The following is a 26,024-nucleotide window of genomic DNA, read 5'->3' as shown; positions in this document are numbered from 1 at the left end:
GCCTCCCACTGCTGGCTCCTCGCTCTCTGTTTACCTTCGGCATCGACTGACAGATATAATTGCAAAAATGCAAACATTGTGCAACGACATGCGCTCCTCATGTCATTCCTCACAGTATTATCTGCGTGGAACATTTTTGTACTCAATACTGGAACAATAAAAATTCTGTGTTAAGTGAAATAACGTCAAATAAATGGGTTTTATTACCATTTACAAACAAACAAGGTGAATATCTGAAAATGAGTGTCACACCACTGCAAAGCAAAGATTGTTTAATAAAAAGAAACAAAGAACATGGATAAATTAAAAGGATATTCTTGAAAGTTGCGGACATTTTCCCCCCACAACAAAACATACCAAATACTGTTTTTGTCTGGCATTTAAAGACTCAAGTATCTTGTATAAATCTGCTGTGATAGTGACAATCCCACACAGTGGGCTGTGTATAAAGCAGTGTGTCCAAAATAAAATCTAGAAAATATATACTTTTCAGGAATAATATATTGTAAAATCTGTTTCAACAAAAACTTCAGGACGTTTTAGAAATCATCATCACTGAGAGAAGCTACTGTATCGGTGGCCTGGTCCACGGCAAGGTCCGGGCCATCACACAGATTATTGCTTGTGACTTGTAGACACTTGGAAAAAGTTCTATCCAGATCATCCAACTCTTGCGAGTGGTCCTCAGGATCATCTTCTTCCTGGTGAACACTCTCTTCCCTGGATGCGCTGGTGCATTCCTGGTCTTCATCTTCATTTCTCACACTTGCACTGTCTGGACGAGAGCCCTCATTTTCAACATCGTTGACCTTCAGGTCATCATCCTGAGAGTCTCCCTCATTTGCTACACTATCATTCTGACTGGAGTCCTCTTCAGATCCAGCACTATGATCCGGAGAATTCTCTTCACTGGCAATATTGTCTAATTGAGCATCCTCCTTGATTCCTTCACTCACAGAACCCTTTTCACTTTGTGCAAGACATGCGCTGGTTTCGTCTTCAGTCTGTCCATGTTCATCAGTCACACAAGAAGCTTGTGGAGAGGAGGTCTCCTTTGAGGAGCTTAAAAATGCACCTCCGTTTTGCGAATCACAGTATTCTTCTGTAAAATATACACTGTCACCTTTGGTCTTTGTGCGTCTGAATTCCTGCGACTCCAGAGGCCGCAGAAGAGACTCACTTAGTCCACTCTCAATCTCTGAATTGAAGGAGGTAGAGACGTACGGGTCTTGAAGTTCTTTACGCAGAATATCCAGCAGGTGGCGCATTTTACCCTGGATAAAAAGCACACGCAGTTCAATAACGACTCCATACACACACACGAACGACGCAATGCTGTAGCCAGAATGTCAAATTTAACACACTCCAGACAGACATTGTTTGAGACACTCACCACACTGAGCTGGTCACGGTTCATCTCAATATGCCTGGTCATAACTCGATCAAGGACACTACAAACAGAGACACAATTAAAAATGTGACGCATCTTCATTTGAATTCATTACTTTTTAAGAAATATTTGGATAAAAAAAACAATGTGAGAGATGTAAAATAATACAAACAATTACCGGTCAGAGGTGGATCCTCTGGACAAGATGTCATCAGTCACCGCAGAAATGAACTCAAGGTACCTTAATTCTTCTTCCCTGGACAAGTGAAGCAAACGACTTAGTACATTAACACATCAAACAGTTCCACATTCACCCAGGAATTGATTCTGATTCTGAAAAATCACTTACTCAGCTGACACACTCATCATGTAAGATTCTCCAGTAGTTTCTGAGGCCCTAAATGAAACCACAATCCATAGTGAGCAGTAAATCCTTTTTTTAAATTGACATCTTAATTCATGAAACTACCTGAATGAAGAATCAAACAACTGAGCGTGTCCTCTCATTTTCACACGTTTTCCTGAGAAACGCGCAGTACATGGCTCGTCCTCACTCCGCTCATGCCCAACATTGAATTCCTGCAACAAATAAGGCAAAATAACTTTCTCTGTAACACACACAGAAGAAGAGATCGAGTCTGAAATATTTAAAAATACCTGAGTGAAATCATAATATGTCTGGATGTCTTCCATCATTTTTGTGCTGCATGCGAAAAGTTGTTTTAAGACATGTTAGGAGACAAACAAACCACACATGATAATTCATTTCAGACCAGAGAGTGGTATCATAAGATGCACGCACCTTTCAGGATCTTCCTCCCCTTGTTTCATTGCTCTAATGCTGTTGAACGCCAGGCTCCTCTGTGGTGCTCTGTAGTAGCGATACTTGGACAAGAAAGAGCTCTTCTCCGACTTCAGCGTTGATGGCGCAAACGGTTTGGGTTGGGTGAAGTACTGAGAGTGTTTTTTGATCAGATCACCACCGTATGTCTTCTGGCGCGGGTCCTGAAAGCTCTTGTAAGTACTTTGCTCGGTAAGTGAACACGCTGAATGCTTCCTGGTCAAACTGGCTTCAGGGCTGTGGTGCTTTAAACTTGTCGTTGGGCGATGAAGATGCTGAGAGCTCGTGTTGTGGGATATATACACTATGTCTTTCACGTTGAAGGAGGTGTTGAGTCTTGGGGTGGAGACCACTGAACTTCTTGAGCTGTAGTGACTCTAAAAAGGACACAAAAAAAGATGGATAGATGCAAAGGGCTACACATAACTTGGTGACTATGTGACAATGAACGACATAGAGGCAGGGACCTGTAAGAAAGCAACATATTGTAGGACATATATTGTCACCTGTGCTGTAGAGCAGGAAGCTCTGCTGTTCCTCTGAGAGCTGGAGTGGGATGACTGAGACCGAAGACCTTTCTTCAATCGCTCCTGTCTGAGGCGGTCGTTATCTATAAGCAGAAGTTACAAAAGTGAATAAAGTTGAAAGGTTTTCATGATATTTCCATCAAGTTATTCAGTCAAACATAGTTAACATCTGGCCATTTTTAACTCCTTACTTCACAACACTGAACCTAGCACTTTTGTTTCCCTTAACAGTACATGTTTAATAATTGCTTCAACTTTCCATAAATGTAATGCTCAGAGTTTCAAAATAACTACATTAGCTGAAGACAAACTAAACCACACTAATTAAATTTAAATAAATCACTGCACCTAGTGATACTTGAAAGGCTGACAGAGCAGGATGTCAGATCAAAATAAATGCACTTAAAGGGTTTCTAACCATGAACTATTTTATAAATCAACAGCACAAACACCATCATGCTGCTGAATTATTTATCACCCTGAAATGTATTGTTCGCGGTATATTAGTCTAATGGAATGGTAATCTCACGCTTGCCATTCAGCATATGGTCAGTGTATTGTCAAAATACATTATTTTCGTTACTTACACTTCACGTTGAGCATCATGCTTTTGGGAACAGAGTTATCGACCGCAGCTAAGACAAAAACGACAAAGTAAATACAAAATCATAATTTAAATCAGTGGTGTAAAGTATGAATAGCCCACCTTTAGCTGAATAAACTCTTTTATAATGCGACACCATGTGGTCTTTAATAATAGATTGTGCCACCTTGCTTGAAGATCGAGGACAAAAAGCTAAAGTTTTGAGAGGAAAAAAAAGTAAAAATGGTTACGGGAGAGATTGCAGCTTATCGACTTGTCAAATACTTACGGTTACTTTTGGGAGTCTGTCCTCTTATGTTTACGCTGGACACACGTCCAGACGACGTGCTACCTGAAATACAAAAAAAAAGCACGTTACCATTGCCTGTAAATCAGTAAAATAACTGTTAAAAAGTTGATGATAATAATGAATATTCACAACAAGAAAATTAATAACACATTTATCCCCAGATCAACAAATTAACAGGGAACATAATATATTTTTTTAACGAATTTAACGCATGCCATTCCGATTAAACGAAGCGGAATATAAGTTTAATACATTTAATTCCCCACATCTATCAAAACTCCGGCTTTTATCACCACCTTGTCACAACATGTTTACTTCATTCTGACCCAATGCTAACAACCTCGGTTCGATAGCTTCCTAGTTTGCGCACTTTTCTACGATAGAACCATCGTATTATCCGTATGCAGTATTATCGATAACCGTACCTATCCGAGACTGCATCGTCCGTGTGGAGTGGGTATCACATTTTAAGGTTATCGAGCCTCGTAAAGGTAACAAGCTACTAGCTTATTAGCCGATGAACGGTCCAGCAAAGCTTCCCTGTCGCCATTCTTGTTGCTATGGCTGCTACGTCATCACGCACTTGCGTAAAGCGTAAAACCTCCCACAGTGTTTATATTGATGCCAGTATAGTATAGTTTAAAATGCTTGACCAAGCGCGGACGAGTAACGTGGATACGACATTATTTTATGCGTTCTTTAATAAATGAGAAATAGGATGCGATCAACTTTGTTTTGTTGTTAAGTTGCACAAATTTTCGTTCGAGGAGCAGTGACACGATTGTCTGGATTTTCTCTGGAAATTCAATAAAGACACCATATTTTCTACCACAGACAACGATTCTAGCCCCCAAACGTGAAAAATGGGATTGATCTTACCAGGGCTTGGTGTAGCCTGTGGCTACCTGTCCAGAAGTGAAAGACTAGTGTATGAAGTGGATGGTTTAGAAACCTTATACCTGGTTTATGGTTCAGTTTTAGAGGTCATACATTATCAAGTAAAACCCTGATTCTATAGAAACCTGCTAATGTAATGCAATTCCAATTGCTGAAGTCATGAGGTTTGAAGTTATCTGATAGCAATTTCACAAACTGACAAAAAAACTGTTGTGAAAAAATAATTTGAATGACACAACAAAAATTGTATTTAATCAAATTAAAGTTGTATCACTTTCTAATATATAGTTTGTAATGCTCTTTGATATTTGTGATTGATACTATCGCTTAAATTTACTGTATTATAATCATCATATTACTATTCCAATGATTATCTAATGAGTTAAAAATAGAAAAAGAGTCGCTTTACGTTCGCTTCATGATTAAATTATGCTTATTTCATTGCGATTTCCAAGTAATTCAATCGTCACCCCCTTACTTGAAAGTAATTGAATTGTCTATATAGTCCATTTAGAGGCGGTGTTGGATCAGGGGAGGAAATCTGAGTGAGCGGTTTGTCTCTTCAGGGTTTTGCCCGGGCATCTATCTATAATTTTGTGACTGAGTGAGTGTTCAGTATAAAACAAATGGCCTCTAATTCATTAAATATGATCATAAATTGCGTGGTTCTTGGCCGCCTCAATGGCAAACGCCCTCACTACATTTCAATGTAAAGCGGCTTGATTTGATTCATCTCTACCATCTCGATCAATAATGCACCGTTTTCCATCGACAGAATGATGTCATGGTTAAAATCTTCCAATGATTCGGCGTTCGCTCTCACACCATGTGGCTCGGCCGCCGGTAGCCGAACGATGAACGGATGGTCTTAAATTGGAGAAAAATACGCAAAAGTGAGTATGAATCCGAGTTATTATATTGAGTATCATTGAGGTTGAGGTGAAGAATGAAAGTATTGTTGTTGGGTGATGTAAAAAAAAAAGCGTTTGTTGAGTCGATGAGATGATGGAGGGAGGAGCGCAGCATCCTCCGTTGTTCTCGCCGGTGCGTAAAGTTCGGACCGAACCCCTTGGATATGTGTGTGTAGGGTGGTGAGGATATGTGTGTTTGAGAGAGTGAGGATGGGATGCGGGGTGTTCCGCCACTGAAGAAGGTCTCACTGAAGTGACTCCGGTTGGCAGACGGACAACACCTTCAGTCAAGGCGGAGGGGAAATAGAGACAGGAGCAGACAATGCGGCTTTGCGATGCGATAATTGCCTCAGTTTACTCCCAACCGGGGATGAGAGAATCTTCTCTCCACTGAACATGAATGAAAATATTTTTCTATGATCCGGCACATTCCCCTCATCGTTTCGACCACAAAACCTGCGTGTTCACAATCCCCCGATATTTAGACTGAGAAAGAAAATACAAAGATGAAATTTCCAATCGAAAACCCGAGAAAACAAGTGAACTGGGACCCGGAACAAGGTTAGTAAATGATACTTTTCTTCCAATTCACTTGAAATGTATCTAATATTATTTTCACTGAAACACTGCTATGTTGCATCATAAGAGTTTCCTCCGTCAAACGCCTTCAATCCGTTACATTTCATTGCATTTTCTTTGTTTTGTTTACTTTTTTCCTCAGTAAAATGATCGTCAGAATAAAATCTCTGGGTGATTCTCTTTTTCTCCATTCTGCTTTATTCAGCACCCGGAGGATGAGAGGCAGAAATGAAACTCGTGATACCGGAACACGTTTCATAATAAAAGCACCGGTTATAGTAATTGACATCAGTTATAATACGCAACGCTATTTTATCAACTTGTACTTTTATGCCGTGTTACTATAACATCTGTCGTCATGAACAATGTTAAATAACGTTAAGTTGTGGCTATTCTCTTTTCAATTTGTGCCTGTCATTTTATTTTGACGTTTGTTATGTCCACAGCAGATTTCATCCTCTGCAACAAACCTGTGCGTAATGCTGATTTCTTTATCTGTTGATGAGTTTACGCCTACATGGTGTGCAGTGCCAGCTGGCTGGAAGCCAACTTTCAACCGTCAACCACGCCATGCCTATTAATGTCATATTATATATCAACATAAATGTGTTAGAAGAGACAGTTGAGAGAAAGAAAGTGGATGAAAAGTGAAGTTATTCTCTCGTCACCCTCAGTTTTGCTAAATAATACCTTGGTTGGGTGTCATTTACTACTTTTTATGTGCAAAGAGGTGTTAAAGAGAAAAGAAAGAAAGGTAAACCTCCTAAAAACACTAGATTTCTCTTTTTTTCTGTTCTTTTTTCTTTTTTGTGATGCAAAGTTCTCTTATTGCTTGAATCGATCATAACTATTGAATTAAATGTTCGTGTTAACCATCACAACTTCTAAATTAGGATCTATATTAGTATATTAAATACACACTGCAAGTGATTTTAATGAATCAGTTGAGGAATGCAACCATCAACTGTTGAATTAAGCGCTGTTTAAAGTCCAACCTAATTGCTCACAATATCAACAACATACATCAGTAGATGTCAAAGTGCCGCACGAGCATCGACCTGAACGTGCCAAAAATATCTCACCTTCTAAAAATAGCCGGCCACCCCGCCCTGACAGACACGTACAATCGTGAAAAATGTCATTTTGGCAACTTCTCCTGACATCACATTACTGGTATTGATTTATTCAAGATAAATGGATTAGGCGGAAAAGATTCATTGCTGCTGGAAAAGCGAGTAAGTGGCTTACTGGACGTCCTTGACTCATCACTGCATGTGTTTTAGTTTGCGAGAGAGTGGATGCATATATTGCCCTCAAACGTTTCGGCACTGTTCCATTAAAGAAAAGCGCCGTCTCCTGTCGATCCCATATCTCGCTCCATTGCTCAGGAGCATGCTTACCGTGGCGCCGGGGCATCTGGGATGAGGGCCCTGCTACAGATAAGAGCACTAAAGGAATCTAATTTTGGATTCCTCCCCGTGTTATATTCCCTATCAGACCTCTGGACCACAATTGGATTTGATATAAAGCAAACCCAGGATGTGCCGCGATGTTCCTAGAAGTGTGGTGTGGTTTTGATAATTCATGCAACACATGAATACACTAAGAAGTTGAAGAAACACACACAGATGGATTCAGTTTTGTCCAATATATATAGTTAGCTCGCGCTCTGTTGGGCGGCTGAGGCTTTATTTGACATGATAAGTGCCTTTAATATGCGTTAATGAGAGCAGGATTCATTTGTGGACACTGGGGGGATACAAGTATATTTTGTATATACAAGTATATACAAAGTATATTAAAATAATGACACATAATCCAGGAACATGTATTAACCCTGTGAAGTGTAGACCATGAAACAGTCGACAGAGAGCTCCAGTTTCTTCATTGGTCTTTGAGAAGAATTTTAAATCATCAACATTCATATATGCCTCTCATCTAAAATATCTGTTCAACAGCCTCATCAAAAAGTCTTGTTTGAATGATAATCTAAAACAATGTGTTCAGTGTAGCTCATAGTTCAGTTCTGGTTATTATTCAGAGGCGGAGAGAGACGGGGGACATCTGCAACTTACCACAAGTTAGCGCCGTGCTAACCAACATGCTAGCTGTTAGCTCAAGAGTGTGTGGCGTCACAGACGAAAGAAGACTAAGAACACAGATGTGACCTGAGGAACTCTGCAGCTTTGGGAGCCTTTTGGCTGTGAAAAAAGTGTTGGAAAATGTTCAGTAATTATGATTGATATTAAGGTTTTGCAATAGCAAATGCGATGGTCACAATAAAATAATAAATATATTTAAACCTATTGACATGTGGCATGTGTAATAGAAGTCAGCATCTTCACTCATCTTTAAAGAAGCAACACTGTCTCTGTTTTATGAAGATATTCATGAAGATTTGGGAACCGTTTCTGAAAACTATTAAAAAAGACAGTTTGATTATTGAATTCAGTGTTCCTCATTTTTTCATGATTGATTTGACCTTTCTTACACTCTTATGTCTTGCATTTATTGTTTGTTTTGTGCTTGTGTTTTGTGGTACACTGTGATGTTTATGAGTACTTCTGATTCAGATGGAAATATTTTTTTAAAAATACAAAAAAAAAGTGATCCCACTCACTCATCATAAGAATCTGATGTAATAACTGAACTTGTTTTACCTTTTGCCAAAGCCAAAACTCAATGGATGCTCACCCCATTTGATGACGCTGAGTACAATGCAGCGCGCAAGTTCTAATAACCTGAACGTCACCAGACAGATGAGCAATAGTACTATTAATCATTAAAGCAAACAGTGGCTGACAACTGGTTTATTAATCATTCACCCAACATTGATATCTAGGGCAAGGACACTTCCAGGAATTTGGAAACTTTCAATGATTTTAATGAGATCGACGAGAGATGGTGGCTCTCATGAAGAGAATACAAATACAAGGAAGGTGGCCAGTGCTCTCAGCACAGGGACAATGAGGTGGGAATAGTGCTTGACTGCTGATGCCATCTGAAGGCTGTCTTCACTTTCGTTCTCAGTGGCCGTCCAGACCAACTTGGCGCCGCCCAAGAAGCCCCAGCCTGGCATGGTGAAGTCCAGCCTGGTCCAGGCCAGTGTGCAAACCATGCAGAACCCAATGGGCTGCGACCTCAAACCCAACGGTCACTGCCCCCTGCCACGTCTGTCCATCTCGTCCCGCTCGGCCAGCATCGTGGCCAGCATGGACGCCAGCTGCGACGGGTCGGCCACAGCGCTTCACTCCGTCATGAAGTGGAAGACGGTGCTGGCCGTCTTCATCGTGGTGGTCCTCTACTTGGTGTGCGGCGGCCTGGCGTTCCGAGCGTTGGAGCAGCCTTTCGAAAGCAACCAGAAGACCAGCATCACCCTGGAGAAGGCGTCTTTTCTGGCCAGACATAGCTGTGTGACTCCACAAGAGCTGGAGGCCATCATCAAGGTACGAGAACTCAATTCAATTTTCTCCTAATATTAGCACTAATAAAAGCAAAAAAAATGTAATTCCAGTATGACTTGGGGCGACTCACATTTTTGGGCAAATACCTGTCTCGTGCTCGTACAGTTACATAATGGAGCACAAAAGCCCAGGAGAACAAAAGGTCTCCCTGAGAGAAAAGGTCAAATGCTTGACCTCTGCACTCTCCGAGTCGGAATCGCGTGTGAGCTCTGAGGTGATATCCATTCCACATGGAAGTCAAGAGAGTCAGTATACAAGCAGAATAAAATAATATAAATAGGCTCTGACACACATTTGATTTTCCTGTCTGACTAACGTTTGTGTTTCATGTAGAAAGCGCTGAAACGCCTGCAGTGAAACAGCAGCATCGTAGCTGTAGGAGTGAGCATAGTGACACCTACACAATTTAAATAAAGAAACTAGTTCACAATACCACAGTTTTTTTTAAGCTGAAGGCATTTAAACTAACGGTGAGTTGGAGATCTATCTATCTATCTATTTATCCATAAAAAACAGCTAATATTTACGTACTCGCCAAAAAGATACCACGTGGTGTTGAAGGTGCTCCAATTTCCACTCAAGTGCCTTCTTCTACACTTCCCTGATGACTTCTCCTTCTACTCCACACCCACATCACTCCAATCCATTCCTTCTTTGCTTACAGCATCCACCCCTGAAACCGCAAATGCGCTATCATCTCTTGGTAAAAATCAATGAGGAGGTTTTCCTAAGGAGAGGCATGGAAATATAAACCTTTAGAGCGTCGGAGGTCCGGAGGGAATCAATTATTCATCACTCAGGCAGCAGCTTCAGACCTCCTGCTGCTCGGAGGAGAGGCTGAATCTGAGATGGTCTCCTGGACAAATGAGCCGCTCCAACCACATGTGGAAGGAGAGGACAAAGTGTCGGTTTAAATTGATGTGGTTTTAAATTGTGTGGGTATTTATGGCCCACGCGTCACCTTGGAAGATCACACAACCTTCTTGGTGAAGTTTAATGCACTGTTTCCGGAATAAATGCACAAAAAATCATTACATTTTCAATGCATTATTTTGTTAATAATGGAAAATTATGCTATAAAATAAGTGAAATATTTTCAACTAATGGACATGGTTGATTATATTACATGAGTTTTTGGTATTTGTCGGCAAACCACAGGACCATCAGATACTTAGGCTCATTTATGGGGGGGCATAAACCGGAGGGGTCACTGATCACATGCTTCCATGCCTTCTTTATCTTGGTATTGCTGTTCACCAATATATCCACCAGGGGCAGCAGGCCAGAGTCAAAGGTTGGCGAGAACAACAAACTCCAAAACGAACAACTGTGGAAGAAGTATTGTTCATATGAATCTTAGGCAGCGTTATAGGAGGCACTAGTCTGTGAGGCCCTTAAATATATTGCGATTGCCGCCAGTGTTGTCTTCTTCAAGTTTCATCAGAGCTATGCATTGGGTAGTAACAGCAACACTGCCCCCTATGGTTTCCAGTGGTACTGCTCCGTTTGCTCCGTATCCCTAAGTTTTGGGGAAATGTACAGAAATACGGACAAAATGAATGATAGAGGGCTCTGTCCATATCCAGATCCGTATGTAACGTTGAGTATAAATGACTGTCAAATGGGCCTTTATGGGAACGAGTCATGCTCCAATCCTTAGTATTGAGTTTGGATGTTCAGCCATAGAAAACGAGTAATTGACAACCAATCTTATATCAATGTTAAACGAAAATACAACTTCAGACTATCAAAAGTAAAGCTCACTCATAAAGCAACTATAATGCGACAGCAATCTGATACACAAGTTTCTTCTTCGGAAACATCACAGGTGAAAGACGAACCATTTTTATCAGCGTCATGTTTCCGGCCTCCGGCGACATAATGTTTCGCACTTACTCCATCAATGTCCGTCGCCCACCAGGCTGTGTTCCGGGGAAAAAAGCCCCCTGCTACTATGGAAGAGGTGACTCACTAGTTTTGAGCTGCGTCTGGAAACATGGCCACCACTGGAAGCATGCGTGCGACGGGTGACGGACGTGGACCGTTTATCAAGAGAGGGGGCACCGCTGGCGTTTTGTTCGATTGTGAGAGCATGTCGTCGCTGCCCACCTCCCCACTGCGCTTCAACAAAAACGACAGACTTAATTGCCTCTTTCCAAAGCCTTGGGGATGAGTCACACTGTGGCGCGATGTGAAGTCGCGCCGCTATCGACAGCCGTCAGTGCTTGTTTAGTAATGAGTCACTTATCCATTAATATACTTTTAGAAATGCTGCACGTCAGACGCGTTCTTTTCCATCATGAGTCTGTGAAAACAAATCAACAACAGTTTGCTGGAAACCGAAAATAAGGCGTTTTATGGTCACTTCCTGAGAGTCATTATGGGCCGCCAGATGGGGCCACGCATTATTCGTGACATTAAATAGTGATAAATCAATTTCAGGGTATTTTGCGTCCAGACTTGGAAAGGGAAAATATATTCTCATAATATATTTTCAAAATATAAGCAAATATATATATATATATATATATATATATACATATATATATATATATAAAATAAAAAAAATATATATATATATATTTTTTTTTTTAATTTTGCAAAATTAGGTTCTAATGCAGTTATTGCTTTCACTAAAATAAAATATAAATATACCACAATAAATGAATTAAATCAACAACAACTGAAATCAAAGAACAGTACTTTACAGTCATTATGAAAAACGCTTGATGCTAAAATAATTACACAAGAGGAAAAAAAGAGGGAAGAAGGTCAGTGTGAGACGAAGCAAGATGACTGTGTAATTACCTAAACCAGAAATAGAAGGGACAATATTTATCTTCTAAACAGAATCCAAGGCTTTAAAGAGGAGGCGTGATGTGGAAACAGCCTTCCTCTGTAAGTTCTTATCTTAAACACACAATGAGGCCCCAAACAGCCTCCTCATCTAGTGTGTCACACTACTTTTGAGTTGAAGTTAATGAGAGTATTGACTGTGCTGTGCTCCTCACTTCCTTCCAATAGCTGAATATTGGCAGCAATCTCAGCCACTTCAACGTACAAATTGATCTTGAGGACGATCAATTACTGAGGAGCAGTTCTCTGACTGAACCTGGATGTTGCAGAAGACGCACAGAAGGATTTTTAGAATTAAAGATACTTGTTTAATGCTTGAATTAGGGAAGACAAAATGAGAAAATAATTTGTTTTTCAACCACAATAAGCATCACAAAATTCAACCAAGGAGAGGCAACCTAAATGAACAAAAAAAGATATTAAAGACAACGATGGCATCCTGTCAATAACAAGATTTATGGGAAAATAATATCCTAAAGGTCAATGGTTTCAACAATAATATTGTTTAATATAACACAGATTCATTGTGTATAAACTGTGTATAACTATGTGAAGATTAAAAAATTTAGGATGGAAACAAAAATACTTTCATCCAACATGATGTGTACAGATTTAAGTTGATTTAAAATGATCAGTCTGGTGCCCAGTATTAATATGCGATTAATCGCGATTAATTGACTATGAAACGTCAAATTAATAGTGTAAATTTTGGAATCATGTTCCACCACATATCAATTCCATTAATTTAAAATTAATTTAATAAAAAATAAGAAATGATTCTGCCTGTTTAGAACAGAAATTATATACATTTATGTGGCCATGCAACCGTCTGATATTTGAGTGTTGCTCGGACACGGCCAAGTGAAAGACACGGCACCTTGAGTGCATCAAAAGAACATTAAATGGATGCGTTTTCATCAGCATAGTGCGCCACTGTCAAGGCAAGTGTCACAGTGACAGGACCAGACATAAAGATCTGGCCGACGGATAAGGTGCTGCAGAGTTTTTTGTAGCTGCATCAGCTCACAGCAGGGGAGGGTGAAGGAGAGGGGAGTGTTATTGTCACCTGCTGTGAGGTGGGAACACACACCGCGAGGATAAATACCTGCAGAGTTGATCTTCAAACTAATGATGCAAGAGTTTGGAGGGGGGGAAAAAAGAGCTTGTCTGCGAGATGTTCAGAGCTGAGAAAAACACCTTCTCTTTTCCTCATTAACATGCTGCAACACTCTCAAAGTCACCGTCCTCATTCCTCAAACTGCACGTGCGGGAGGCAGATTCTCCACATCCCCAATGCAGCATGAACTTGGCTGCAAAAAAAGAAAGCGGGATATAAATAGCTCTCCTCATAAAGTATTCAAACACATTGCCAGGCTATTTATAGCTCTCCCACCGCTCACTATTTAGGTTATTCAGGGTATTATTCCATACTTTCTGCTTTGATTTCGCGCGTCGAACCGCCAAACTTAATAAATAACCGAATCAGCTAATTATAGTGGCAGAAATTAGACTCATTAATGGGGCGCTAATGGCGCTGAGGTAATCACATGCAGGATTATAAGTGGGCATGTGCGCAGATGTGCTGGTGCAGAAAAACGCTCGTGCGCCGTCTGCTTTGAAATATATGTCACCAGAGTGGATTCATGTTTGAGGCCGCCAGCTTGCATTTCTTGGTCATGTCGGAGGCAGCCATGTGGATGATGGACGTTTAGGTGCTTGAACTGGACACTCGAGTTAGTCAAGTGTCAAAATGAAAGTAAAAATGGTCGGTAAACAAGAAGGGAATAGCATGAAACCAAAGAGAAATAACACGTTCAAATTCCAGAAGACTGAAATCTTATTGAGATTAATCTTAACTTGCTGAATCAATGTGAAAATTCCAGTGATGTTTATTCAGATGTATACATTAGTAACTGGTGGAGGTGAGAACCAACATCACACCAGGTCATTTTAAAAGCTGATTTGCGTGTACTAATACTGAAATCCTGTGGGGTAATACAGAGTGCTGATTTTAAAATGGCATTATTGCTGCGATGAGAAAGCAATGTGGGATGTTTACACCGATTTAAATATAATCATTTTAGCTGAGGGGAAGCTGAGGAATGGGAAGGGAATTCTTGGCGCGAGCACTGACTTTCTGGGAAGGACAGCTGCTGTAAAGTCACTGTGAAGTTATCTGATAAATACACCTCTATTTTGAGAGTAAAGAAAACTGAAGGACGGATGGGTGAAAGTGCGAGTCATGAACAGTGGGAGCGACAAGGTGTAACTAACGTCAGCAGGAGAACAACAAGATGACTAATGTTTTGAGGTTGAGAACACCGCAGAGTTTATGTGTGAACATGATATGCTTCAAGTTTATCGTTCAGTTCAAGCCAAAATGAGCTTTTTAAGAATAATGTATAGCAATGGAAACATCATTTTGTGTCAGAAAATGTGTTCAATATAATGTTTATTTTTAAGAAAAGGAAATAAACACAACTTTTAATTCATTGAGCAAAGTAACCAACAGATAATGTATGTTCACTGAGGTCATTTGAATGTGATTCATTCAGGTTATCAAATGATATTCTGAATTAATTTTAAAGAGGCTGCTTTGAGAATCAGACTGCAGGGAGTAATGAGTAATCTGAGTAATGGGCTACAGATCAGAGCTCAATGGTCTTTAGGATATTTTTTAAAAATATGTTTTTAAAGAACCTTTAAAAAACCTGCTGTCTTAAATCAACGTGCCTTAAAAACAACCGGAATAAATATTACACTACTAAATACTTGCCCAATTACAGACCATAATATCAAACCTATAATCCTTCCAGCATTATGCAACAGCTTTCACTTCACAAATTGAAATTCCCTCGGCGTCCGTCACCGTCGCTGCTTTATGAAGTGTGAATAATTGAATTTGCCAAACACAATATATATTCTACCCGGCGCTTCACTTTTCTCCCCCATCTTTCATCATGTAATGACCTTCCATGTTGATGTGGGGACGCTCACACTTGATGGATCCTCGCGAGCGTTACACAATCGCTGACCAAGAATACACACACACACACACACACACACACAACAAGCACATGCTCGCCGTCCTCACGCGATCAGGGTTCCCTGAGGTAACAGATATTTACACGTGTTTTTATCTTGTCCCCTTCTGTAAACAGATACCTATAACTTATAGATATATATTCTAATTTTTGATATCGATTGATATTGGTTTGTTTTTCTTACAGCATGCCATTGACGCAGTGAGTGCAGGTGTGAGTCCTATTGGCGACACTTCGTACAACTCCAGTTACTGGGACTGGGGCAGTGCCTTCTTCTTCGCTGGAACAGTGATCACCACTATAGGTGAGTTCAAGACACACATGTCAAACACAAATATGCGCTGCTTCGTCCGATATCCCTTATGACGGGCAGGTTCATCCCCTGTGCCAGTATTCCTGCTCACCATGGATCAATTGGGCGGCCTCTTTGTCCAACTCTACTGTGCCCATAGGTCTGTGATGTGGCGACACTAGTCACTAGCTTGTCGCCACCTAACTTCCCTTTCCTATCGCGATAAAAAATTCAAAATAGAGCCACGATTTAACTTCAATTCGCTTCAGTTTGACAGCGGTAGATACGATTTATCGCTTGAAACACACATTAGCTGCGACCCTGAAGCCCCAAATGTGTTGTATCCAACGCACCCATGTTGTAGCGCAACAGTTAATAATTGTGGCAATGCATTTACTTCACATGTAAACCAGTTGATCTTGTCACTTATATGGATGTGAATTCAACATACAAGTGAGCACATGCGATTGTTGAAGAAATACTTGACCTTACATGTCATGTGACTTGTTAGCTGGAGGTCATACACTAAGTACATAGTCGAATAACTAAGGAAAAGAGAAAGAAAACAGTCAAATTAGCATCAAATTAGTATTGTCTTTTCCATTCTTTAAAGCTCTAGTGGGCCAGATAGAATGAACATGGCCCCTGGAGCACAAGTTTGACCCATGCTTAAGTGATCTGTGAGGATGTTTGGCTTGAAATCAAATTCTATGCAAATGGTTACATGTACTTTGACCGAAAAACGATGAGCCACAGTGAAGTCATGAGTGACAGCCTGAGCGGGAGTGTTGCCGCATCAGCGTTCAACAGGTCCCAAGTAACCCAGCAAGGTCCAGGAGGACAAAATGGCCTGGAGAAATGTGATGGGAAACTGAGGTCTGGGCCAACCTGAGGATGTTGGTCACGACTCTCCCACCTCGGTAGCATTCACGTCAAGCTTCACAGTGGAACATTGGATTTCCACTCCTCTGTCTGGATATCTCGGCATCATTATGACCGTCAGCCTCCGTAAGAGGAACCTATTTACAGCCTCTCGAATGCGCACTCACCACAGACCCCCTACACAAGGAGACCTTACATAAGGAGCACCATTGATTTTCTTACATAACATCATCTTAATTGTCCCCTTCTCCCCTGAAGACAGCCTCTCTTTGGTCCCCCTCATTACCATTGTTTTCTAACGTCCTCCCCATCTGCTTCGTTGACAGGTTACGGAAACATAGCTCCGAGCACGGAGGGCGGAAAAATCTTTTGCATCCTTTATGCCATATTTGGCATCCCTCTCTTCGGCTTCTTGTTGGCGGGGATCGGAGACCAGCTGGGAACCATATTTGTGAAGAGCATATTGAGATTTGAGAAGATATACAGGGTAATTCTTCTTGTTCTGATGTCAGGAGGAAGTCTTGGAGTTTAGCTAACTGAGGTTTTGTTGTGTTTTGACAGCAAAAACACAAGCAGATCAGCCAGACGAAGATCCGAGTGACGTCCACCATGCTCTTCATCCTGGCCGGCTGCATCGTGTTCGTCACCATCCCCGCCGTCATCTTCAAACACATCGAGGGCTGGACGACGCTGGAGGCCATTTACTTTGTGGTGATCACACTCACGACGGTGGGCATCGGCGACTACGTGGCAGGTAGAAGGACGCGCATCTATCAGAGTCATGTTCTGCCCTTCACTAGTTTGAATCATTCCCTTCATTTCCAGGTGGGAACCGGAGGATCGAGTACATCATCTGGTACAAACCTCTGGTGTGGTTCTGGATCCTGGTGGGCCTGGCCTACTTTGCAGCCGTCCTCAGCATGATCGGTGACTGGCTCCGAGTCCTGTCAAAGAAGACCAAAGAGGAGGTAGGCCTCATTTCATCGCTCATGATTGGGTTAGTTGAGGCTGAAAGGTCACTCAGTTGCACGTCCTGCTGCTCTTCCCTCCCAAGCTGCACATGAATTCTCACATAGCTTTGAGTAAACACCTTGTTTTTTGCTCTCTCTCAGCTGCTTCAGCCTTGTGTGCCATCCTCATGGGATCTGTTCTATACAGTGTCAACAAGTAGAGCAAACAAGGAAGTAGAACATGATGGGATCATTCCCGATCAATTATTAAATTGAGACCGTTCTTGTATTTCCACTTGGAGGTCGTCACACAGCCCCGGGGTCTGTGGCGGCGAATATTCCGTTCTCTTTTGATGCTAGCCCGCAGCTAGCTTGAGGCGTCGCACTAAATAAAGGCTGGTTTCTGAGCTTTCCCAGCTAAAATTAGCTCCAATATCAGGGAGTATATGGGAAGAATTAAATTATTATATTGATATATTGATAATGTATACAAATATAATTATAAATACACAAGGTATCGTTGACTTTTTAAAGCCTCAATTTAAAAAAAGCTTTTGTAAATATGGACTTTTCTGATAAATGGGTTTCAATCATAGTTCATCTATTTATATAGAATAGATATACAAGACATAAATGTGCAATTTCTATTTTGCATCATTTTTAGCCTCATTTATTCAATGTTTTTTTAATTGTATGGTTATTGATAATTATATTTATGAATGGGAACCATATGCTATATGCCAAGTATATTAGCATATACACATTTTTAATAATATTTAATTATTGTTGGCTTGACTATATCACTGTAAAAGGGTTAATTACCATTATATATTTTAATTATTTGTTCATGTTATTCCTTCATGCGTTGTTGGCAGTATTAGTAGTTGGTATGAATGTTTATTTTAGTCTCCTCTGATACATTTTTACTATATTTTTATTATATTATTATGTTATATTGCACTACATTGTATTACTACTATTATAAATATAATCATTGTTGTAGCATATTATATTAATAATAATGATAATAATAATAATAATCATTTTCCTCTGGTGTTTGTTGACGCAGGTCGGGGAGTTTAAAGCTCACGCAGCTGAGTGGAAGGCAAACGTCAGGGCAGAATTTCGTGAAACCCGCAGACGACTGAGCGTTGAGATCCACGACAAGCTCCAGCGGGCAGCGACCATCCGTAGCATGGAGCGGCGTCAGCTGGGCCTGGAGCAGCGAGCGCACTCTCTGGACATGCTGTCTCCGGAGAAGAGGGCGGTGTTCGCCAGCCTGGACGCTGGCCGCTTCAAGACTTCCTCGCAGGAGAGCATCGACACGAAGCTCAACAACTTAAGAATGAAAGGTGCCTGTGAACCGTACGACCATCAAGGCGGTAACCAGGACCCTCAGACCGCGTCATCGTCGGAGGAAAACCTCTTCAACCTGCGACTGGGATCTCTGACCAAGCTAGCCAAACGCAACAAAAACATACGCGTGAACATTCCTGAAGACATTCGCCGGACAAGCGTCGGCATAAGCAGCGGCAGTTCCATGCTCGGAGCAGAGGGGGCGGAAGAGGGAGAGCAGTACGAGGAGGTCGACGAGACAAACATGAAAAAGGCAAATACCAGTCTGACCAACCTGTCGCAGTACGCCGTGGAGCGCAGCAAGCTTAACGGTTTTCTACCAGTGCTAGTCAAAGATCAAGACGCCGACTGAGAACTACGAGACTAGAAAGTCAGGATTCTGTGTCGGGGCGTTCGCTCTGAGAAATGTGCCTTTTGGTTTCCTCAGTCGGTCCTGGACTCTTCCCAGGAAACTCATTGTGCCATAGCCAAGGGAGGAAAGCTGGCGCCAAATACGAACAAACCGAAAGGCCACGAGAGAGTGAAGTTAAAATACCTCATTTTGGATGTCATGTACGACAGACTCTTTTTGAAGCGCCCCACCTCATATTTATTGCCGGAGCATATCGGACCTCCAGACGGCGCGACCCCTGACCATCCGTCCACGAGGACGGCATCGATCTCACCGAGGCTATTTTTAGATCAGGAGCTGACTTTAATTTTTAAAGCATGGCGACTGGGGGAGCGGATCAATAGCAAGCGCTATCGTTTACCGAATCTTGTCTTACAGTTACTCCTGCACAACATGAGGATATACCGCCTGCCACACGCTTTCAGATACAACACTTTGATTGTGCATGTTTTGAAAACATGGACAGAAATTAACTTGAAAGGTACGACTCCAATAAACTGCACATTTTGTAAACAAATGGAGGGACTGTGGAGAGGTTTGGCCTGGAGATTGTCAGCATTTATACAGCTCATGATACTCACCGATGTCTTCACCTTTCAAACTGATGAATGTGATTTTGCACCGAAAAGCATGTGAGCGTTCCTTTTTACTTTTATACCAAGCACTTATACTTTGATTTAACTGTACATTATGAACCAATTTTGTCCGTGGTGAGTCTCAAGTTCACTTTAAAGACTGTAAATAAAGATGGATGACAACTTTATTTGGAGGAAAAGATTATTATTTCCAATCAATGAATGAACCAAATGACCTAATCTCTGAGATGCGTTGGTGAACCCTCTAGTCGTCCATCTTTATGAATTGTGCTCTCCAAAATGCTTTGTTTCATGCGACTGAACATCACTTTCTTTTTTCAATATCCGTCCAGAACTGTTTAAAGACACACATCAAGAACAATTACCTTACATTCCTAGTAACCTCAGACTCTCATCAGAAGACCACGTCCTGTGATGTTACTAGCTCTTCTGTTGTGTATCTTTCATGACAAGTTCACGTTAAATGTAGTGAGTGCCTTTTTACACAAAATAAATGCGACAAAACTAAAACTTTCACGTTGGAGTTACTACTGTCCTTTCACAAACATCTTGACCCCCAAATTTTGGAAACGCTTGACCCTTCATTTCTATTTGACCCCCCCTCCACCTACCTCTAGCGACTGCTACACTGGATTCACTCACCAATTCAGTGACTCGTATGTGAATGGGACCTGCAATCCAACTTCAGCTGAAGGCAGAACATGACACTGTATCCAATCTACCAAAGTACCATTGATACATTCACATTACCCCGAGCTCCCGTCTTCTTATTTCTGCTGGTATAAACATATGAAACAAAGTGGCTACTGGCCTCCTCCTTTCGCTAACCGATAGTTTCTCCACCAGAACAAGGAAGCCTTTATCACATAACATGAAGGGCTGATCTGCATTAACAACAGAAAAATAATTGCTGGTGTGACTCTAACTTACCACACACCTTCACGAAAGTGAGATGGAGAGCTCCTTTGGGGACCCGAGACTCCAAAGACTGTCTGCACCACAGAGCAAACAGAGCAAACAGAGCTAACGTGACGTCTCACTTCAAGACTATTGACACTAGTACACCATCGAAGTCTGCCATGTGCTTTTAAAAATGGCTTAAAGAACCTAATAAATAGGTGAAGAGGGTGAAAAAAAAGAATGTCTTCACATCCTCCAAACTAGAATACAATCATGCAAATTATATTATGATAAAATAGATATTATTATTTGTATTATTTAAAATAAATAAATCATATTTTGGCCGCATTGCCCATTTTTAGAAAGACATTTTCTGTATTTTTTTCTGCAAATGCCAAAATATATAATAAATAAATAAAAAATAGCTGAGTGTCAGTAGTCACAAATTTAAAAGGATTTTTAACAGGACTTTTTTTCCAATGAACCAAATGTTCCGTGGCTTAAAGAAAGCCATACTACCATAATTCACTGCAACAGCAGCAACTGTAATCGGGGCCATAGGCTTTCATCAAATTAGTATTGTTCATGCGGTCACTCTAAAGAAAGCTCATGTGATCTGCTCATAATCAACTCCCAGCTTCCCAACTCATTTTCCTAGCCAGGTAAATGTCATAATTCATTGCATAACCGACTCTTGTTTCAGGATGCAGGACCACGGTCTCCATCCATGCATGTCCACCTCCCAGCCACAGTCACGTGTCACAGCACAGACATGAATCAAAGAGGCAGAACGTTAAAACGAAAGCGATAAAATGAGTGTGATATAAAACCTGCATGTGAGGGAACGTGTGTTTATGACTCCCAGAAGACACCACATCGCTATTGTGGCTCCACGTCAGCCTGCCACTCTCCACTCACCATAACATGAAGCTATTAAGTAGGAGTGCTAAAAAGACCTTACCTAGTTAAAGTTTCACGTGATATATTACATCATAGAGTAAAGTACTTGGGTACACAAAGCCCTTCATCTGCAGTCGAAATCCCAGTGTTGCATACTGATCTTAGTCAATTGGCAGGTGCAGAGCTCCAACAATAACATCAGGAATTCGTAAGAAGTTCAGTGTGGAGTAACTGGTGGTCATTTACAGGTTCGACACTAAAAATATCTAAATCTCAATGGTGAAGCGAAGGCATGTCAGAGCCTCTCAACTATAGCTGAGTCACGCGCAGCTGGTGAGTGGGAGAGAGACAAGAGATTCCTAAACTGCCTATTTAGAGAGCCAGCAGAAATGGGTTTGCAGAAACATTCAGGAAACAAAAAGCCTCTACATTAGTTTCAGTTGCAGACATCAACACGAGGCACCGCTGCTAAATTTGTGCATCTGTTTTCTTTTTTTAGCGCCTGTTTGTTTGGTCCAGATTTGCACGTGTTCAGCACCTAGTGTATTCCCACAGTCACAGCTGCCACAACCCAGAGTGGCCGGGAACGTGGACAGGCTTTTTTTTTTTCTTGATATCAAACCAGTTTCACAAAGATCAGCAACCTATCAAGTAAAACGCTGCAATCATTCGCACTTTTTTTTCTTTTGTTTCATCACATGCAGCCGGAGCTTGACTTCAGTCCCAGTCGTGCGGCATGCTCACTCGCACGTGCCGCCTCTGACGCCCCAAATCCAGGTACGGAGATAAAAGACTAATATCCAGATGATTGATCTTCAGTAATGGATGCTTTACATACAAGCATGAGTTAAACAATGAAGGACAGGGGAAGGTGAGCAGAGAGAAAATTGGTTTCTGCTGATGCGGACTGTTTAATGGGAGGTGAAAGCCATTACCTGATATGGATGGCTGGAAGAAGGGCGGCAGGAGGAGGGCTCACATGGAGGAGCACATGTCCCTGCTCGCCTTCCTATCAAGTGCCATGCATGTTTGATCAAAGCAACAGCTTGCAATGCATTTCTCATAAACTCTTTGCCAACTCACTTCGCCGCTGCATCAACAACACTTTGTCGTCCGCTGTTTTATCGGGCGCCAGTCTTCTGGCTGTTCACCCAAACAAATACATTAACTTCTATATAAATAAGGAAGTCTGTGGCCGTGACCCATGGTTAGGCCACGAGGGCCTCCAAAAGGCCACTAAAGTTTTTTTTGTTTCATACCTTAGGGCCGTGAGCGCCGCAAGATGCTCAGTTTTAATACATGAGCCACATATGGTGGCGGTAGTGTGTCACTGCATTGACTTGACAGGTGCAAATCTGTTCATGAAAGCCCCTGTTGAAGCAGTTTTGAAAATTAATTAGAACATTTTATTGCGATGCTTTTATTTACAATTTACTTACATCTTTCAATACGATATATATATATATATATTTTAATGGTTTTATTATATTTATTTTATTCAGAATATTATTCAGTTTTCTCAACAGTTTGCATCAAGTGTATTTCTTTTCTTTCGTAAATTTGATGAACATGACTTGCACCTGGTTTTGCTGCTGGTTGGACTTTTCAATGACAAATAAATATCTTTGCAATGATCACATGGTTTCACGTCATTTCACAAGGTTTTGGTTTGTTTACATGTAAGTAGATTAAATATGGCTGTTGATCACAACTGAAATCAAGAGTCATGAATCAGTTGAATGGGCCACTATTTTGTCTAATATTAAAGCCCTATATTTACTTCATCAGTGCAATTTGATTCCCTTTTAGAGTTTGAAAAATCATGAATAGCAATGAACCCAATGGGACAGTAGGTGGCAGTAGTGGTTCAGAATTTACCTGCAGAGCAGAAATAGAAGAAGATGCTGTGGCTCACTCAACACAGAGTGACAAACCTTGAAATGATCGATGGATCCAGATGGTACTGCAGAACGATGCGGTAATATAACCATCTGTTGTCATCATTTCCTGAAAATATCATTGAACTCTGTACATTTATTATTTTATTGACAATAAAAATTTTCGTCACACCAACAATTTTTTAGACATTAAAAAAAGTCAAGGATATGAACTATAAAATTCACTGTCATTTTTGAAATTCACCTCAGAGCATCAGCTATTGAGCCTGTCTTGGATAACAATTCAGTTCTTCACCGTTCTCCTTCTGTTTGCCTGGAGAAAAAGTCGAGGAGCATGCTGATGTTCGACTTCCCAGTTGGGGTGATGAAGCAGTAAATGAATGGATCCGCCAAACAGTTGAGGCTGGAGACGATGGTGCTGATCTTGTAGCAGTAGAGGTACCACTGCACGTTCTCACAGTCCTCCACCAGCATCCGCAGGAGCATCATGACATGGGCGGGTCCGAAGCAAATGATCACGCTGACGAGGATCATGGCCAGCAGTTTCATGATGCGCCTGCGCTCCTCCTCTTTGATGGTTTGGTTCGTCTTCACTGCCAGGCAGGTGCCCCACGTCGCGAACATGGCCACCGACAGAGGCGTGAAGAAGCCGAGGGTGAAGCGCAGGACGTTAGCTCGCACCATGCTCTCCGAGAGAGGCATGAAGTTGTCGAAGCACATTGAAACGTTGCCCTCGAAGTACGAGTCCTCCCATCTGATGGTCGACGCATTGAAGCAGAGAACCAGCCCCCAGATGCCGACACTGACCAAAGCAGCCATCCAAATGGTCCTCAGAGACGTGTACTTCAGGGGGTGCGCCACCGCCAGGTAGCGGTTCACAGCAACGCAGCACAGCATGGCATGACTGGTGTAAAAATTGGTGAAGAGCGAGTAGACGGACACAAGGCACATGTAGCCGCCATGAGTCCAAGCCCCACTCCACAGATAGTCCAGCCACAAAGCAAGGCCGGCGGTGAAGGTCAAGTCGCTCAGCGCCAGGTTGAAGAGATAAACGCCGAGCTCGTTCTTCTGTCTGATGTGCCGCCATGACACGTAGAGGAAGAAGAGGTTGGCAGGAATCGCCATGAGGATGATACCCAGGTATAAAAACAGAAAGATCCTCCTCCTGGATGTGTAGTCCACAAAGATGCACTGTGATTGGTTGGCTGTTATGTTATCCATCGCTGAGGGTGGGCACTTCCTGTATGGGCACTAGCAGCAGCGGCGCTTCAATGAGCTCTTGAAAAGATGAACCAATTGTAAGAAAATATTGGAATAATTCTAGAAGATAAGTCCAGGTAGAGGTCACCTATGTAATGGTGAAAATCCAAAACAGCTAAATGACGACACACACAAACACACAAGCATAGTGATAAACAATTTTTGTGTCATCAATTAACCAGCTTTTGAGGGACTATTATATTTTATTGAAACAATGAAAAAAAAAACTGATTTTAGTACATTTTAACAGCAGAATTCAACAGCCATTCTATGCCAAAAAATATTTAAATAAATATTTAAATGTCTCACAAACACACACATATATGCAGCTAAACCAAAGTAGAAACAAATATCTATTTTGACTTAAGTTTGACTTAACTTTCAATGCATCACTTTGGTGCACCCATAAAAAAAAGCTAACATAAATGATGTTCATTCAGTAAAACATTTTGATAAGAAGTTAGATAGAAGAATGTATCATTTAGTGAGCATTATTATCAGCAGAAACAGTTTTATATGACTTAAAAACTACATTTAAATGAAAGGTACTTACAACAGAGACGCTTGATCTTTCGCTCTTCAAACCTTCCAGACAAGGAAAGAGATGCAGACTCGACGCACTTCTCACCATTGGGGCAGAGTTGGCTGCTGCTCGACTGTTGCCCCTGACGACTGTTGGCCAATATGTAGGTAACAGGGCGAGCGGTATAAATGTACTCCTACTTTTAATTAACTTTCTGAGGCGCATGGTGAGTCAACAATAATACAAAGTGTTCAGGCTTTCATTCCGGACATACAAGATGTCATTTCCTCAATATCTCATGGTAACTGGAAGGGAAAGAACATATTTTTATGACTTTGCTGACATGGATTAGAAAAACAAAGACACACATAACAAGTGTGTTGAATTCAGACCGCATGACACTGTTTTATTGCAGCTACTTTGATGTTGCAGATTCAGTCTCTTATTGATAACCTCATCAAACATGTCACAATAAACTTACTTGTGAAGACATTCAAGATATATCGATGGTAGTTTTATTTCATTAATTTAATGAATGAATTGGAACGTGTTTACATGCAGATGGAAACAAATTGTTAACTCGGCTGAGAAGGTGATGGGTTGCTGCCTGCCACCTCTTCAGGACCTGCATGTCTCCAGGACCCAGAGACGTGCAGGTCGGATCAGAGCCGACC

General features: G+C 41.3%; 3 protein-coding genes across 5 annotated transcripts; 1 reads left to right on the top strand and 2 right to left on the bottom strand.

The window, feature by feature from the left end:
- Positions 1-202: 202 nt before the first annotated feature.
- spata7 (spermatogenesis associated 7) lies at positions 203-7,642 on the bottom strand. 2 transcript variants are annotated; one of them, XM_053845198.1, is made up of 12 exons: positions 7,439-7,642; positions 3,631-3,693; positions 3,465-3,554; positions 3,346-3,393; positions 2,738-2,841; positions 2,193-2,608; positions 2,048-2,093; positions 1,860-1,969; positions 1,740-1,787; positions 1,569-1,646; positions 1,394-1,451; positions 203-1,274 (listed from the first exon to the last, which is right to left on the bottom strand). In XM_053845198.1, exons 1-12 carry the CDS (start codon positions 7,452-7,454, stop codon positions 540-542), a joined length of 1,812 nt encoding a protein of 603 aa, XP_053701173.1. In that variant the 5' UTR covers positions 7,455-7,642; the 3' UTR covers positions 203-539. The 2 variants fall into 2 exon arrangements, with proteins under 2 accessions (XP_053701173.1, XP_053701172.1); XM_053845197.1 differs by lacking the exon at positions 7,439-7,642 and adding an exon at positions 4,077-4,204.
- Positions 5,408-20,252, top strand: LOC128747353 (potassium channel subfamily K member 10-like). 2 transcript variants are annotated; one of them, XM_053845200.1, is made up of 7 exons: positions 5,408-5,441; positions 9,069-9,484; positions 15,589-15,706; positions 16,903-17,063; positions 17,138-17,330; positions 17,402-17,544; positions 18,596-20,252. In XM_053845200.1, the coding sequence occupies exons 1-7, from the start codon at positions 5,411-5,413 to the stop codon at positions 19,232-19,234; spliced, it is 1,701 nt and encodes a 566-aa protein (XP_053701175.1). In that variant the 5' UTR covers positions 5,408-5,410; the 3' UTR covers positions 19,235-20,252. The 2 variants fall into 2 exon arrangements, with proteins under 2 accessions (XP_053701175.1, XP_053701174.1); XM_053845199.1 differs by lacking the exon at positions 5,408-5,441 and adding an exon at positions 5,660-6,020.
- Positions 20,253-23,858: 3,606 nt separating this feature from the next.
- On the bottom strand, positions 23,859-24,788 carry LOC128747086 (psychosine receptor-like). The gene has a single exon (XM_053844634.1). The coding sequence runs from the start codon at positions 24,786-24,788 to the stop codon at positions 23,859-23,861; it is 930 nt and encodes a 309-aa protein (XP_053700609.1).
- Between the last annotated feature and the right edge of the window lie 1,236 nt (positions 24,789-26,024).

This window comes from Synchiropus splendidus, chromosome 16, assembly GCF_027744825.2.
Source record: "Synchiropus splendidus isolate RoL2022-P1 chromosome 16, RoL_Sspl_1.0, whole genome shotgun sequence".
Lineage (NCBI taxonomy): Eukaryota > Metazoa > Chordata > Actinopteri > Syngnathiformes > Callionymidae > Synchiropus > Synchiropus splendidus.
The sequence above is the reverse complement of the archived record's forward strand: the minus strand, read 5'-3'. Positions and strand labels throughout refer to the sequence as shown.